Source organism: Patella vulgata, chromosome 1, assembly GCF_932274485.2.
Source record: "Patella vulgata chromosome 1, xgPatVulg1.2, whole genome shotgun sequence".
Lineage (NCBI taxonomy): Eukaryota > Metazoa > Mollusca > Gastropoda > Patellidae > Patella > Patella vulgata.
In genome coordinates, this window is record NC_065879.2 from 46684136 (window position 1) to 46701978 (window position 17843).

The 17843-nt window shown below is 36.3% G+C and overlaps 1 protein-coding gene across 1 annotated transcript in view; it reads left to right on the forward strand.

The window, feature by feature from the left end:
* The window catches only part of LOC126809864 (pappalysin-1-like), a 139740-nt gene that overhangs the window by 15743 nt on the left and 106154 nt on the right, over nucleotides 1-17843 (forward strand). The window contains exon 5 of the mRNA XM_050534705.2: nucleotides 10573-10775. Coding sequence (XP_050390662.2) covers nucleotides 10573-10775 — 203 coding nt within the window. The remainder of the gene's footprint in view (nucleotides 1-10572; nucleotides 10776-17843) is intronic.

A 17843-nucleotide genomic window follows, 5' to 3' on the forward strand; every position in this document is an offset into this window, starting at 1 on the left:
TATTGTGGGTATAGATTGTAATGATATTGTGTTAGAACGTCATAGAAATAGGCCTACGCATTATTTGGTTGTACTTTTGTAGTCTAGATAATTAAAAGGGATTCACGATGAATGATGTTTAGTTAAAAAAATAAATGGAAACCACCATTACAGAAACTCCACTGGCTTCCAGTTCGAGCGAGGGATCAATTTAAAAGCCTTGAATATGTGTTAATTCGATTTATTCTGACACCGTACCCGAGTATTTAAAAGAACTCTTTTTTTCTATACTTCCCGGCGGTGCAACCTGTGTACTTCAAGTGATGGCAGCTTATTGAGGATTTCGGAATATAATACGTTTTGTGGTGAATATGTTTTATCTGTCAGTGCAGCTAAGATATGGAATAATCTTCCAAAAACCTCTTCCATCCAGGGCTTTAAAATTCACTTAAAAGCATATTTATTTCAAAAATGTTTTTGAGTGGCTTTGTTGCGAATGCTCTTAGAAACACTCGTATGTAATGACGCTCTATAAACATGTCACAATAATACTAATACTAATGATAGACACCACATTTGCATGAAATATCTGAATTGGAGTATTTATCATAGTAATTTGTGGTAAAAAGACCATATTTAGGAAAATATCATTAAATCTAGATCATTTTATTCATTTACACGAAAGGTCTATCAACAGTTGTTCTTTTTTAAAAAAAAATTGAGATGACTTTAAAGTTATATACACAGTAAACAGAGAGTCTAATTCTCACAGCATTCTCGAAACAAGTGAGTCTTCAACTGTGATTTGAAAGAAGTCAATGTTTCACTGTTTTGGGGTTTCAGTGGTAAATCAACAAATATACAAAGAAAGAAGTCGTTAAAATATTGAAACACAAATGATCATCGAATTAAAATTAAATTTAAAATAATATATTTTAATGGCAAAGTGTGTTTTTTTGGTGATTAATTTGTGTTTCAACAAGTTTGATACCTATTACTACTAGTATTAGATAGGGTTTTTTCAAGGGGTTTCGTAACGGGATTTGTTATCTTTCAAGGACTTGCTGGCGAAGAATCTGCATTTTAAGCTTGTGTTCGTTTATGATCGAGTCTATTTTTGCCTTTAACAAGTTCAACCGCAGGTTCTGCTCAGGCGTTACTTCATGTACACTCGCTGGTTCGGAAATGACCGAGGGCGGGTAATGTTTGATTACATGCATATCTGCGTTACACTCTGTGTTTATAGGGGGTTCATCTTGGCTGACATTGTTCTGAATACAAATAAAGTAATAGACCATGGACAAACCAGTGTGTACACAATACGAAAAATCTTGTTGTTGCAATGTATTATGATGATGAAACGTTTCTATCGCTACCATTTGACAATGATCACAGACTCCAATCACCCCCAAGGATAATATAAATAAGCATGTTCGAGTCTATATGATAATTGTTTTTAAAACCTGTAACTTAAAACCGTTTATGTACAAAACAAAATATACACCGATCCGTCTAACAAAAATTCCATGTTTGTTGACTGTCATCTTATCATAATATGTTTTAGATAGTTGTTAATCACTCACCATTTTCTACTCTCTCACTCAACCTTGGCTTCTTTCTTTTAATTGGCGTTTTCGTTAACTTCATTTCGTTTCTTTTAAGATGGTACCAGTAATTCTTTAAGTGAGTCGAGGTTCTAACAGTGAAATTTGGCTGTGCACTGAAACGTTTTTCAATTTCCTTCCAAGCCTGTTCTTTGAGAGCCACCGAATGTGTGTCCCTTCTGTTAGTACCAAGTATATCTAGGAATTCTTTTACTTACTTCAGCAGGAATTGTTTCTCTAAAACTGTCATTGACGGTGCGCGTTTTCATTTTTCATCCATCACGTACAAATTATGTCTGTGTACTGAGAAAACTATATATATATATATATATATATATATATATATATAATACTTACAACATAACTCAATGGAATGAAATGTGACCAAAAAGCAAGTTTTCAACAAATGTTGTCCAAAGTTTAGTACAAACGGTAGCTGTATATAATAATACGGTCAAGATCAGCAAGATTGCAATGTGTATTCGAACGTTTGCTCATAGTTTTCATAGTTCGTTTCGCTATATTGGCGGCACAGTGCACGCCATGTTTATCTGTGTGTCATTTTATATGTCAAAAGGAAATGAATGCTTTCGTTAGTTGTTACATATGCCCACACTACATCGAGCATCATTACTGGACGGTCATGGCTGAGTACATCAAATATAATAAGCGTCTAGCCATTCTTGACAACAGATGGACGCATGTTCATCCATCAGCTACCAAGCTAAGTGAAGCAGGGTTTGTGTATTATGGGGATAATGATCGTGTGCAGTGTTTCAGTTGTAAATTAACATTGAAGGATTGGGAAAAATTCGACGATCCGTTCCACGAGCATACTAAATATCAACCAAATTGCCAATATATGACCATGATTAAAAGGTCTTTGAATGGTGGATACCATTGGGAATACAAAGGAATACTAGCGGGAAAAGTTATCCAGTTGGCACATTCCCATGTTTTGTACAAGTGTAAAGCCGAATGTATTGATGCTGCAAAGAAAGCCGATTTTAGCATTATTGATAGTATGGGTAGACCCAATTTATTCCTAACAGAGTGGAATTTCAAAGAAGATAAAGTCAAACAATGGAATATAGACAATATGCCAATCAAAACACTAGATTTTGAAACTTATTTGTTAAACCAATGACGTTTTATCATCTCGGTCATTTCCGAGCCAGTGAGTGTACATGAAGTAACACCTGAGCAGAACCTGCGGTTGAACTTGTTAAAGGCAAAAATAGACTCGATCATAAACGAACACAAGCTTAAAATGCAGATTCTTCGCCAACAAGTCATTGAAAAAACCCTATCTAATACTAGTAGTAATAGGCATCAAACTTGTTGAAACACAAACTAACCACCAAAAAAAACACACTTTGCCATTAAAATATATTATTTTAAATTTAATTTTAATTCAGTGATCATTTGTGATTCAATATTTTAACGACTTCTTCTTTGTATATTTGTTGATTTACCACTGAAACCCCAAAACAGTGAAACTTTGACTTCTTTCAAATCACAGTTGAAGACTCACTTGTTTCAAGAATGCTGTGAGAATTAGACTCTCTGTTCACTGTGTATATAACTATTGTGTCATTGCGCTTTCGGCATGCTTTTGGATGGATTTGGCGCTCTACAAATGTACATTAGTATTATTATATTTCTGTGATTGTAATGTATAGAATATAATATAAAGATATCTTTGAAAATATTTATTGTGTTAGTTTTTTTTATACATTTGTGAAACGACACAGACTAAGTGTCTGTCGCATTTTCACCTGTCTTATTACAGAAATGAAATTGCAAAAAAATGCTGCAGCGGTGACTATCAAAGATGCAATAAAACCAACTATCGTGGTAGATTTGTCTACCTGTATATTTTGTGATTTAGTCGTGGATATTGATCCCGGTCAGATACAAATTCTATGGTCGATCAGCACTCTGGACAAGCTTGCTGTACCATTTCCTTTACTGGGAAAAGCAAAACTCTCGTCAATCACATTTTTTCAGATTTAAGCTATATCAGAATTATTGGGTTTGATAATTATCACTGTTGTCTCAAAAGTGTCTAAGAGGTTTGACACTCACGTCATAATTATCAATAGTGTTAAAATATAGATATGCATTTTAAAGTCATCTTAATTTTTTTTTTAAAAAAAGAACAACTGTTGATAGACCTTTCGTGTAAATGAATAAAATGATCTAGATTTAATGATATTTTCCTAAATATGGCCTTTTTACCACAAATTACTATGATAAATACTCCAATTCAGATATTTCATGCAAATGTGGTGTCTATCATTAGTATTAGTATTATTGTTCGATGTCTATAGAGCTTCATTCCATACGAGTGTTTCTAAGAGCATTCGCAACAAAGCCGCTCAAAAACATTTTTGAAATAAATATGCTTTTAAGTGAATCTTAAAGCCCTGGATGGAAGAGGATTTTGGAAGATTATTCCATATCTTAGCTGCACTGACAGATAAAACATATTCACCACAAAGCGTATTACATTCCGAAATCCTCAATCCTCCATATCACTTGAAGTACACAGGTTGCACCGCCGGGGAGTATAGAAAACAAAGAGTTCTTTTAAATACTCGGGTACGATGTCAGAATAAATCGAATTAACACATTTTCAAGGCTTTTAAATTGATCCCTCGCTCGAACTGGAAGCCAGTGGAGTTTCTGTAATGGTGGTTTCCATTTATTTTTTAACTTAACATCATTCATCGTGAATCCCTTTTAATTATCTAGACTACAAAAGTACAACCAAATAATGCGTAGGCCCATTTCTATGACGTTCTAACACAAAACCATTACAATCTATACCCACAATAGCATCTGCATCACTGTCCTTCAATATGGACGGTAATCCGTCATTAGCAGAGCATTTTCACATTGACATATCTCCGTTTTACTTTTATCATTCAAGAAGAAACCAGACGACTTTTAACGGTCAAAATGTCAAACAGGGAGTAAACAAACCATTGAAAGTCGTCAGTTTATAAGGTAAGCAAACCTCATTAAGCAAGGCTAACCGGATTTCGTCAGCAGTTGTCAACATTGGCACTGAACGGTAATGGTACCATGAGTCAGTTAAGAGTTAACGAATAATAATTCGCTTGAACCAATGCAAATCTATAGTATCTGGGGACGTAAACGATTGTATACGCGAGCACTTTTTAAAGATATCAATACATTAAAATTCAGACTACATTGTGTGTAAGAATAGATTAATTAACAATTCAACGCAACTTATATTAGTTAATATTCTACATGTTAACGTTGTTGTAGTATACCCACAATAGCATCTGCATCATTGTCCTTCAATATGGACGGTAATCCGTCATTAGCAGAACATTTTCACATTGACATATCTCCGTTTTACTATAATCATTCAAGAAGAAACCAGACGACTTTTAACGGTCAAAATGTCAAACAGGGTGTAAACAAACCATTGAAAGTCGTCAGTTTATAAGGTAAGCAACCCTCATTATGCACGGCTAACCGGATTTCGTCAGCAGTTGTCAACATTGGCACTGAACGGTAAAGGTACCATGAGCCAGTTAAGAGTTAACGAATAATAATTCGCTTGAACCAATTCAAATCTATAGTATCTGGGGACGTAAACGAGTGTATACGCGAGCACCTTGTGTGTAAGAATAGATTAATTAACAATTCAACGCAACTTATGTTAGTTAATATTCAACATGTTAAGGTTGTTGTAGTATTGAATATGTTAAAATGTAATACAGCCAAAGGGATTTACATGTACAAATAAAGTGTGAATATGTGCACTGCGATGTGGGTGGTTGTTTGTGAGGCTGTATATTTTGGTTGATTTTGGTATGGGAAATATTTGAATTTAGGGATTTTTTTCAAAAAAATGACGTTTTTTTAACTCTAAAATGGCCATAGCTGGTTCTCCGTAACTACAAGGTTGGTGACCCTCATATTTCAAGTGGGGTATACGGGGTACCCAATGACCAAATCTGCAAAGTTTGGTCAAAATCGCCCGACACCGCTTCTGTCGTTTTTTTTAAAATTTTGCATGATTCTCTCGCGAACTCATTTTTAATATATTTGATTAATACGATAATGACTACAATTATCTTCTTTTTTTTAAACCCCCCCCCCCCCAACATTTTCTCACGCGTTAACGGCATACAGCTTGTACTCTTTTTTAAACAAGTACGTGAGTTTGACAAACCTCAATATAAAACAATTAAAATGCTAAATAACGTATTACTTAATACTACAAATGACTGCAATTATTTGATTGGTTAAATCTGAGAATATTCAAGTTCCAAAATATTAATCTAGTCCCTATTAGATAGTATGTGCTGGATAGTTAAACCTCTATACGGTCCACAACCTTGATATACCATATTTTAAAGCTATTTGAGAAAGAGGGGCGGCCATTTTGTCTGTCAGTTTTGGGCCGATTTTCACGAAATTCGAACTCAGTCGTCCTTATGGTGTAACGGTGATATAATAATACGTTTTTTTAAATCGGATAAAAATTATGACCTCTATAGGGGTCCACAAGCTAAAAACGTGATTTTTCGTACAATCAGGGGCCATAATTAAGGAAGTTACGGTCCGATATCCGCGAATATCGAAAGAAACCGAGACCTTTGGGTTATAAACTTACATTTCAAGTTTCAACAAAATCGGATAAAAATTGTGACCTATATAGGGTCCACAACCTTGAAAAACCCAATTTTTACGCTATTTGAGAACGAAGGGCAGCCATTTTGTCTGTCAATTTTGGGACGATTTTCACGAAATTCAAACTCAGTTGTCCTTAGGGTGTAACGGTGGTATAACAATACGTTTTTTTAAATCAGATAAAAATTATGACCTCTATAGGGTCCACAAGCTAAAAACGCGATTTTTCGTACAATCACGGGCCATAATTCAGGAAGGTACGGTCCGATATGCGCGAATATCGACAGGAACCGAGATCTTTGGGTTATAAACTTACATTTCAAGTTTCAACAAAATCGGATAAAAATTGTGACCTCTATAGGGTCCACATCCTTGATATACCATATTTTTACGCTATTTGAGAACGAACGGCGGCCATTTTGTCTGTCAATTTTGGGCCGATTTTCGCGAAATTCGAACCCAGTCGTCCTTATGGTGTAACAGTGATATAATTATACGTTTTTTTTAAATTGGATAAAAATTATGACCTCTATAGGGTCCACAAGCTAAAAACACGATTTTTCGTACAATCAGGGGCCATAATTCAGGAAGTTACGGTCCGATATGCGCAAATATCGAAAGGAACCGAGATCATTGGGTTATAAACTTACATTTCAAGTTTCAACAAAATCGGATAAAAATTGCGACCTCTATAGGGTCCACAACCTTGATATACCATATTTTTATGCTATTTGAGAATGAAATGAAATGAAATGGAGTTTAACGTCCTACTGTTCTGCTCCTAACCTGGGCTAATGAAGACGGGCATAAGCCGTACAGTGTGCTATGAGGGAAATTTTGCCCGGACAGCGGCACTACGGCCTACTCTTATATCGAATTCCAACTGCCAAGGGATCTTTTACGTGCACGTCAATGTGTACACGGGACCTCGGTCTTTCGTCCCATCCGAACGACTAGACAGCTTTCCTTGTCAGCCCCTCCGTCCTGTATCACTGACAAGGGAGAACCACGCCGGAATATTTGAGAACGAACGGTGGCCATTTTGTCTGTCAATTTTGGCCGATTTTCATGAAATTCGAACTCACTCGTCCTTATGGTGTAACGGTGATATAATAATACGTTTTTTTTATATCGGATAAAAATTTTGACCTCTATAGGGTCCACAAGCTAAAAACGCGATTTTTTGTACAATCAGGGGCCATAATTCAGGAAGTTACGGTCCGATATGCGCGAATATCGAAAGGAACCGAGATCTTTGGGTTATAAACTTACATTTCAAGTTTCAACAAAATCGGATAAAAATTGTGACCTCTATAGGGTCCACAACCTTGATATACCATATTTTTACGCTATTTGAGAACGAACGGCGACCATTTTGTCTGTCAATTTTAGGCCGATTTTCACGAAATTCGAACTCAGTCGTCCTTTTTTAAATCGGATAAAAATTATGACCTCTATAGGGTCCACAAGCTAAAAACGTGATTTTTCGTACAATCAGGGGCCATAATTCAGGAAGTTACGGTCCGATATGCGCGAATATCGAAAGGAATCGAGATCTTTGGGTTATAAAATTACATTTCAAGTTTCAACAAAATCGGATAGAAATTGTGACCTGTATAGGGTCCACAAGCCAAAAACGTGATTTTTCGTACAAACAGGGGCCATAATCCATGAAGTTTCGATCCGATACATGCCAATATCGAAAGCAGCCGAGATCTTTTGGAAATACACCTATATTTCAAGTTTCGTTAAAATCGGATAAGAATTGTGACCTGTAGAGTGTCCACAAACAAATTGTGAACGGACGGACGGACAGACGGACGGACGTCCGTCCGGACGGACGTCCGGACAGAAAGGGGGCGACGGCATAATACGTCCACATGAAAATGTGGGCGTATAAAAAATTAATGCCAAAAAATTAATGAAAAATAATTAATTAATGAAAAATAATTAATTAATGAAAAATAATTAATTAATGAAAAATTAATTAATGAAAAATAATTAATTAATGAAAAATAATTAATTAATGAAATATAATTAATTAATGAAAAATAATTAATTAATGAAAAATAATTTATTAATGAAAAAATAATTGAATTATGAATAATTCATGAAAAAGAATTCATGAAAAAATAGTAATTAGATTATGAATAATTAGATTATAGATAATTAACTTAATTATAAATAATCAACTAAATGAGGAAATAACAAAACTAAATGGGGGCGTGGCGACGCGGGTCCATACGCGGTACAAATAAAACATTTCGCGAACTCATATTCAAATTACGTGGAGGTCACATGATCATTTGTAAATCGCCTGAAGTGCTGCAGTGGTCAAAGTCCCTGTATCCTCTAAAGTGACGCGGGGTCCCGCCGCCAGAAAGTACCGAAACTGACGAAACTGGACCGCGACGAAACTGGAGAAACTGCCTCAGAACGAAAATGGAGAAACTCCCCCAGCGAAACTGGAGAAACTGCCCCAGGACGAAACTCTAGAAACTACCCTCGCGAAACTGGAGAAACTGCTCTCACTAAACTGGAGAAACTGCCCCGCTACGTAGAAAGTCCCCCCACACTATTACTTGCAACACTTATTTTCAGTTACACCCTTTTAATTATTCCACCCAAGATATTTTGATATCGTAATTGTAGAAAATTAAATTACTAAAAGATAGAATTTGTCGAGTGGCAGATTGGCGGCGTGCTGGTTTGTAGCAAGAAGGCATGATATTTCCCTCTTGCAATCTGGGTAGTTTTATTTTAAAGGGACAATAACATTCTTGCTGGCTTGACAGCTCGAGTAAATAAATATTAGCCTCATTTTAAGTATTAGATGTTTAAGTGTCCTACCTGTTGTGTAAATTATCCATTACATCCTATTTTACTTGTCCAGAGGGTTCGAAAATATTTTAAAATCCAAGTCACATTTGAAAAGGTTTACGTTAGGCTTTTCAAATCATTTGGTTGTATTTTTCCAATTTTTTAAATTAGGTGTGTAAGATGAAATTTGTATCATCATTTAATTGGAATACTGTAAAATAGTACAATTTGTTTACCAGAATAAAGATTGGGACATATTATTTTGTTACAACAAGAGTGGTATTGAGCCTTTAAATTAAATGGTATGCCTTCCCAGTACATCGAGGCTAAGCGTCTAATTTTGTAGGTCGAAAACACACAAGTACGTTATGACTAATAAACTTGAGTGCGGCATCTGCAAATTCCGTTGTTGGTGTCAAACTATCGGAACGAGTTTTATAATATCCATGGTATGCTTACCCTTTTTCGAACACCGGATACTACTTTCATTTGAGGGAAATCACATAGCTATCATAGTTTTCTTTGTAATTAAACAATCTGTTTTGTTCCAATCTCATCCAAGGATTGCCAATTTATTTTCGATGCTGTAAAGGTATTAGAATCTGAATCCCTGATAGAATGATATAAATGTCAATTATATTTTTAAGAGATGCTTACAATTATACCCATCGTTCACTTTTAAAGCATATGTTACAAATGACGAACTGTTTTCTCGTTCAAGAATCGTCACTATTCAACTCGTTCTTACGTTTTCGACCAGTGGCGATAATATAATTTGAAATAATGATATCCGATAGACATGCTTGTATATTTTACATGCCGTATGAAGCCACAGTAAACGGAATTCAACTATCAAAATATTTCATTCTCTTCGAAAGAAACTGTCGGCCATTTTGATTACCTGTACAATGTATTGCCATTTCTTAAAGACGAAACGAAACATCAAATAGTCACCGCTTGGATTAATCATTAGGTGTAAATAATGACTTGAGATAGGCTTTATAGATATCACTGGCAATTATCAATAAACTAACCATTAATCCAAGACAAATAATTAGTATTACTCATTGACGCGATCCAGATTATCAGCCAGTTGATTAATTTATAGTATCCCGCCATGAGATTGACACTCAATAATGGTTAATCCAGGATAAATACGATTAGAATTTTAAGATTTTTTTCCACCAATTCTCAAAAAGAATCGCCAGTACCGCCAAACTTTATCGCCAAAATTATCACCAAAATCAAACTTTAATCGCCACTTTCATATTTTTATCGCAAATTGCGACTTTGGCGACCGACAGTGTGAGCCCTGGTTACCACCCCCAAAGTCCACCAAAACATCCTCAGCTACATGCGTTAGTTGACGGCTGTGGCGGTAATTCGGCAAATAACATGACCCTTTTACTCGATACTGTGACAAATAATCAGATTTCATCTTTTTAAAGGAACTAATTTTTATATTTGTTCAAAAACGAGTTGGTTTTTTTTGCAGGTGGAACGGTTGTACAACCAGAAACATTTGGCATTCCTGGCCAGATGGACAGTCTTGTCCACGAGATCGGACACAATCTCGGTTTATGGCATGTCCACCATGGTGTATCTGAGGTGAAATGTGGCGATCCTTGTGAAGAAACTAGTCCATCAATGGTGCATGGAGATATGTGTGCCGACACATTACCTACTCCAAAAAACCAAGCATGCCATGACCCCACGCCTTTAGAAGATACGTGTGGCACGCTTACTTCCTATAAGAATACTCCATTTAGAAATTTTATGAGCTATGCAGGTAAATTCTACATTGGCCAGTTTTAAGATGATTTACTAAATTCAGATTTTATTTTTGGTGACTTTAGTCTTTTTGCACACCGTATTGAACAATATATTTTCAGTATTTATACGTCAAATCCCATCCAAGGAATGCCGATTTTCCAGTTTTCTTTAAATTTACGTGTACAATAGGCCTATCGTTATTTTCAGGTACCGTAAGTATATCAGAATCAGAATCCCTGATAAATTTCAATTTGATTTGCAAGAGATACTTATAATCAGACTCGTCGTTTACTTAAGACCATTTTGGCAGCGGTAATGAAACAAATGGCGGACATTATAATATTGCTTGGTTATAATGTAATTTGTTTATAATAATATTTGTTTATAATGTAAATTTGTTATACTGTAATTTGGTTATAATGATATTCGGTTTTAGTATAATTTGGGTATAATGTTCTTTGGTTATACTGTTATTGTGCATAATATTATTTGGTTATACTATTATTTGGTTATACTATTATTAGGTTTGTAATGTGATTTGTTTACATGTAACTTGGTTATAATGTTATTTGCGCATAGTGTAATTTGGTTATAATGTTATTTGTTTATAATATTATATGGCTATAATGTTACTTTATTATTATGTGATTGGTTTTAATGTTATTTGGTTATAGTGTAATTTGGTTACGATATTATTTGGTTATAATGTTATTCGGTTATACAGTAAATTGGTAATAATGTAATCTGGTTATGATGTAGTTTACATACAATATTATTTGGTTATAATATTATAGAGTAATGTAATTTGGTTATAATGTTATTTGATTATCACGTAAATACATATTTTTAGATGATAACTGTACAAGTGAGTTTACGGTGCATCAAACAGCTAGGATGCATTGTTATCTGGATCTAGTTTACCAACCCTGGAGAACTGATGGCAAATCAGCACCTGTACCAGTAGCACCCAGAGTTAGTAAAATACATACTGTTTTTCCATTAACTATTTACTATTACTCCTAATTCCCGCCAATGCAATGCAATGGTCTTCGGCAACCATGCCGTGTGCGATGGATGAATTTTGCCCAGACAGCGGCGTTTACGCCGATTTTGTCGAATTCCAACTTTCAGGGGTTATTTTATGTGCACACCAAAGAACTACAATAGGGTGCATCATACCCCTTCATGCCATGCAAATTTCGTGTGGGTTTATATGTCAGATGAGTTCGATATTGGCACGTATCGGACGGTAACATCCTGGATTATTGCTCCTGAAAAATCCCGTTTTTAGCTTGTGGACCCTCTAGGTCTCGGGTCATAATTTGCATTTGAATTTAGAAACCGTTCAATTATATCAGGCGCCTTTCCTTTACACTAGTAGTCGCAAAGCATATAATACATATACCAATGTTGTGGACCCTCCGATTTAGATGCAACGTAAAATATGTATTACGGATCAAAAGATCTAGGATAGGGTCGATTTTGGTGCTCATCGGACCGTCCGTTCTGGAGTTATGCCCCTGCCTTTTACGCAAAATATAAAATATGTACAAAGCTTGTGGACCCTCTAGAAGTCACATGTCCAATTTAGATGAAACTTAAATTGTTATGGATTACAAGGTCTCCGGTAAGTTTGATTTTGGTGCGCATCCGACCTTCCGCTAAATTAGTGAAATTGAGTACAGATTACCTGAGTAAAGTTAGTAGTGAAGAGCGAGGGACATTACCAAAACATTCTTCAAGTTGTTGAAAGTGACAGAAACCTAAATCCTAACTTGCGCAAGAACCCATGAAAATTCCAAACTGTCGGTTGCCCAGATTCAATTCACACTTGAAGTCAGTTATTCAACAGAGTAACAAATGGTCCGTGCGATCTACAAATAAATAAGTGGGAAAATTTGAAAATGTGGGGGGGGGGGGGAACGACTCATCCGAACGACTAGACGCTGTACCATGCCAGACCTTCCGCCCTATATCACTGACAAGGGGCAACCAGGTTTGAAACTCCCGAGGAACTTTCTCGGCTAACACCGGATATGAAACTGGGGCTTTATTCAATGAGCTACCGTGGCTCCCACTTTCCCCTCAAAGTAGATCCGACATTGCGAGTCAACTAATGCCGTAGAGAATCAAACATTACCATAACTATCGATTTTAAGTTATTTTAAACCCAGACAATAACATAATTATTATTGTGTATTTCTTGTTTCTTTCTTGTGCAACTTCTTTATTTAGATAGCGTCGTCTCAAGATGACAGGATAACTATAGTGTGGATACCACCTCTCAGATCACCAGTCGTGAATATGGATACGGTATGTAATATGTGTACACCGGATGGCGCACTAATTCAGAATGCTGTTAATGCTACCTCTCCAGCACCAACAGATCGATGGTCTCCAGAACAAGCAACTGGTATGTTTTAACCACCAAAATTAAATCGGTGCATTGCACATGATATATCCAATTGAAATATATGTTCCTTAAGCATTATTGGTTCATCTATTCGATCTGCTAAATCTATTTGTATATCAAAGTATAACATTTCAAATGACAAGGAAATAATGTGTTATATACTTTTAAGTTAAAAAAAAGTATTGACTTGGGAAATAAAATGAAATGTCATACCTGTCTCCACTAATGAAATGTTGAAGTTTTGCCCGGACAGCAGCGTTTACATTGTAGCTTAAAAAAAAGCCCGGGCGTATTTCATATTTTACGAAGAGGCCATGGAAGTGGAGTGTTTGGGGCACTGGACATTCAACATAGATGTCCCGAGTTTGAGCCCGGGTGGCGAAATTGTTTGGCTTAGATATTATATAATCCTCGAAATTTAGAATTCGAAGAAGTATAGGCGGGATGGAAGTGTGTAATTGAAATTGATCATAAATGTTAGATAACAACCAAGTACATTTATTGTCCAGGCCCCCCTGATGCTGAAATGTGTGATTCCAGTATCTTTGCGTGGATGCCAAAAGTTTACAATTGCAGAAAAAAGAATTGTCAGATAGATTTGTACTTTCAATATCCTGTTATACCTGAAAGGTGAGTGATCATTATACCTAGGACACACTGGGCGGATGTTTATTGCTAATTTTTCTCGCGAACCCGTCGCCTACGAATTTCGTCTAGTGTGCCTGGATGGACCTGCTATATTCGACACCATTCGCCAATATAAAAAAGGTTTGATGTTTACCGCCCGAATATATATCGCCGCCGACTTGTTTGATGAGTGTGTCCATTCCGACGAAGAGTATCGCGAGTTCTAGAATTCCCTAGTCAATCAAAACTGTTCGAAGCTTCACATGACCATCAAAATGGCGACCTCCAGCGACAAGTGGTCAAGCGTGCATCGACACATACTCGAAATATGTTTCATGCGACTTATTCTCCGAGTAATTGGCACAGGCATTCGCCTTGTGTGCCCACTGCGTTGCCCAAGTAACTTAGACGGCATAAACTTTGGCTGAAACAAATAAAATTCGCATAGTGTGTCCCAGGCATAAGGGAATTGATATTTGAACCTTAAAGGGTAATGTTACCATCCATCAATTTTACACATGTGATGAAATGGGTTAAACAAATTCCCCAGATAATTTTAAAGTAAAGATTATTACTATTGTTGATCCATAACGTCTAATAAAGTATCTGATTAATAAAGGCAGCGTGGTTTGCAAAGTTTGAGCGCAAGGTCCATTGCGATTTGTGGCCCATGTATTCGGTTCTTGGAATACAACTCCTCATCTCCAGGGGGATTATAAGAGAGTCGACTATTTGCCCGTTACCAATCTCTACTTCAATCAGTAACAATAAATGTTTTAATAACACTCTTCCATATTGGAAAATCCTACCAAAAGTAGACATGACATTCTTTTGAAACTACGAGCTTACAAATGAGGGCAGCTAGAAGCATGCTTCATTAAAGCACCGTCCATCTCTCTACTCTTGGTTGGACCCCCCTTCATACAGAGAGGGTTGTTTATAATAAAGCTATGTTATTATTCTAAATTATTACATTAAAACAAACTCTTGTATCAAAAATTGGTGTTCCTTTTCATACCAAAATGCAAAAAGAAAGCTACGAAATGTACTTTCCACTATGTCTGTATAGAGCAGTCTTCTTTTAAAACTGCTATTGCAAGTCATTTTATTTTGTTTTTAAACGTGTTTATCGTAAACTAAATGTATCGTCACATCCGAACTTTCACGTATTCTATTGTATCAGATTTATAAACTTGTGCACGGCAACATTGTCAACATCGGTGTTTTATTTGCCAACGCTTTATTTTAGATTAACCATTTGGGTCATTTGGAATGCTGCTATTGGTATAAAGAAACTCAAGTTATATTTTGAAGGCGGTCGGCCTAAAACAATGAAAAACCTTCCAGCGCATTGTGATATGCCATTTACAACTAGATTAAGTGTTTCACGAAAACTCACCAAGGTATGTTATTTTATAATTGTTGAAGAACTGTAATGTATTAACCGAAAACTATATGAAGAGGTTTTTCGTGAAAGTAAAACAAATGTTCATAATTACGCAAGTTTCTAAATAAGAAAGCAATGCACAGGTGTAATGCAAATTTACTACAATAATTTGCTACCCCCGACTCTCACTTAAGCTATGTGAACCCCCTTAAATGAGATGTAATATAACAATAGCTATTATAGAAAAAATTAATCATACTCTGCCTATTACACGACTGCTTATGTCCTGTGTTCTAATAAGTGATCGATCTTATAGATATTGGTTATTGCCTTTGTAATAAATTTCGTTTTACTCGATCTGTACACTAAGTTCTCGAAAGGGGGTTATGTCTTGGATTGTGATGTAATAACATGCTACCTGGGGGACAATTTTCAATTTTCAATGTTTAATTTTGTTTTCTTCTGAACAGCTACGTATTTATACAAGAGATCAGTATGTTGCTATAGACGCCGTAGAAGTATTGTCCAGACGGAATAATGAGATATGTAGCGGTTGTAGAAAATTAAAATATAAAATACACCGAGAACCACCATTTCCTGGAAAACATATTCAAATATCCAGCGAACCTCACTTCACTGATTTGTGAGTTTGATGTTCTTTAATAGTAGATTGTTAAATTAGAAATTTGTATAAAAATAAGGAAAACATGAGCTTTCAGACAACGACTGAAACTGTTGTTTAATTTTAATTTAGATATGCAAATCATACTCTAAAATGTGAAAAACCAACACACTAATCTAAAGGTTTCAGCTCGAAATATTGTTGCTGATATTTAAATATACTCAGCCAAATTAAAAACTTGACACTGATGAATTTCATCAATTGTTTTTTTGCTGGTAAGTCAAATAAATTTTAAAGTGTTTCTAACGATAGTAAGTAGTAAGAATCCTTTAATTTCATAACATTGTAGCATATAAAGATGAAAAACCTGAAAAACACGTGCAAACACAAACTCGTGAGGTCAATCGATGCAAGTTTGCTTAAACTGAACACGCACACGTAACTTGAACTGGGAAAACCAATTAAAATTGTTATTTTCATCTTTGTTAGAAAATGCCACGCCTTTCAAATGTGGAACGTGCTATAGGTAGGCTCTATGCTGGTCAGTCTGTGGTCACTGTTGCAAGAGCCTTTAATTGTTCACGCCAGACAATAATTAATCTTAGAATGAGAGTGCTTCAAACTGGAACTATTGCCGACCGCCCAAGGGCAGGAGCGCCACGTGTGACGTCACTCCAGGAAGATCAAGCAATACGATTACGTCATCTTAGAAACAGATTTGTCACTGCAACCTCCACAAGTAGAGAGATGTTTGGTGGAAGGGTAACTGCACAAACTGTTCGAAATCGCTTGCAGACTGCTGGTCTTCGAGCTCGGAGGCCCTATAATGGACCAATATTGACACCTCTTCATCGCCGTAACCGACTTGTGTGGGCCACAAGACACATAAGATTTACTCAAAGACAGTGGAATTCGGTTGTCTTTAGTGACGAATCTCGATTCACTTTGAGATTTGCCAATGGCAGGGTCCGAGTGTACCGCAGACGAGGTGAACGTTACGCTCAAGTATGCGTCAGAGAAGTTGACCGATTTGGTGTCGGCAGCGTCATGGTTTGGGGTTCTTTTTGTGCACATGGACGTTCTCCTCTTGTTGTTGTCCAAGGGAACTTTAATGCTGTCCAGTACAGGGATCAGATTTTGCAACCTGTTCTTCTTCCGTTTATGCAGAGACATGGGCCTGGACTAACGTTTCAACAAGACAATGCTCGACCCCATACAGCAATTGCTACCCAGAATTTTTTAAGAAATGCCGGTGTCCAAGTCCTGGATTGGCCGTCGCTTAGCCCCGACCTTAATCCTATTGAACACATCTGGGACGAACTGGGTCGACGTGTTCGTCAGCAAGTGAATCCACCACTGACGTTGCAGGACCTTCAACATGCTCTTGCTGAGCAGTGGCGACGTCTTCCTCGGGTAGAGTTTACTAATGTTCTGAGATCCATGAGAAGACGTTGCGTGGCAGTACGAGACGCTAGAGGAGGCCACAACCGTTACTAAACACTTTATTCCGATTGTTCTCCAAGTCTGTGAATTTCATTTTGAGGGGTACTGTGACATCACGAACGTTATCAATGTCAAGGACTTTCGGCGAGACGTATTCTTGCTTTCTGTTGATGTCAAGGTCGTCTGTGCACAACATAACACTAAAATAGTTGCCTTAAACCAAATATTAAAAATCTAGTCTCAAAAATCCCGAGTGTCAAGTTTTTAATTTGGCTGAGTATAGTTTGTAGGAGACTTCCACATAAAATAAACAAGTTATGTGCATTAATATGCCTGTTATGGCTCTTTTAAAATATCAAAAGAGTATTATTATTTTGTTTCTGGTGCATAGCTAAGATTTCATAACACTGGGCATAACCCCGAAAGTCTTATCGGCAAGGGTTTATAACTATAGAAATAATGAAATAGTTAGTTAGAGTAGCTAAGTCTCTAACCTAATGT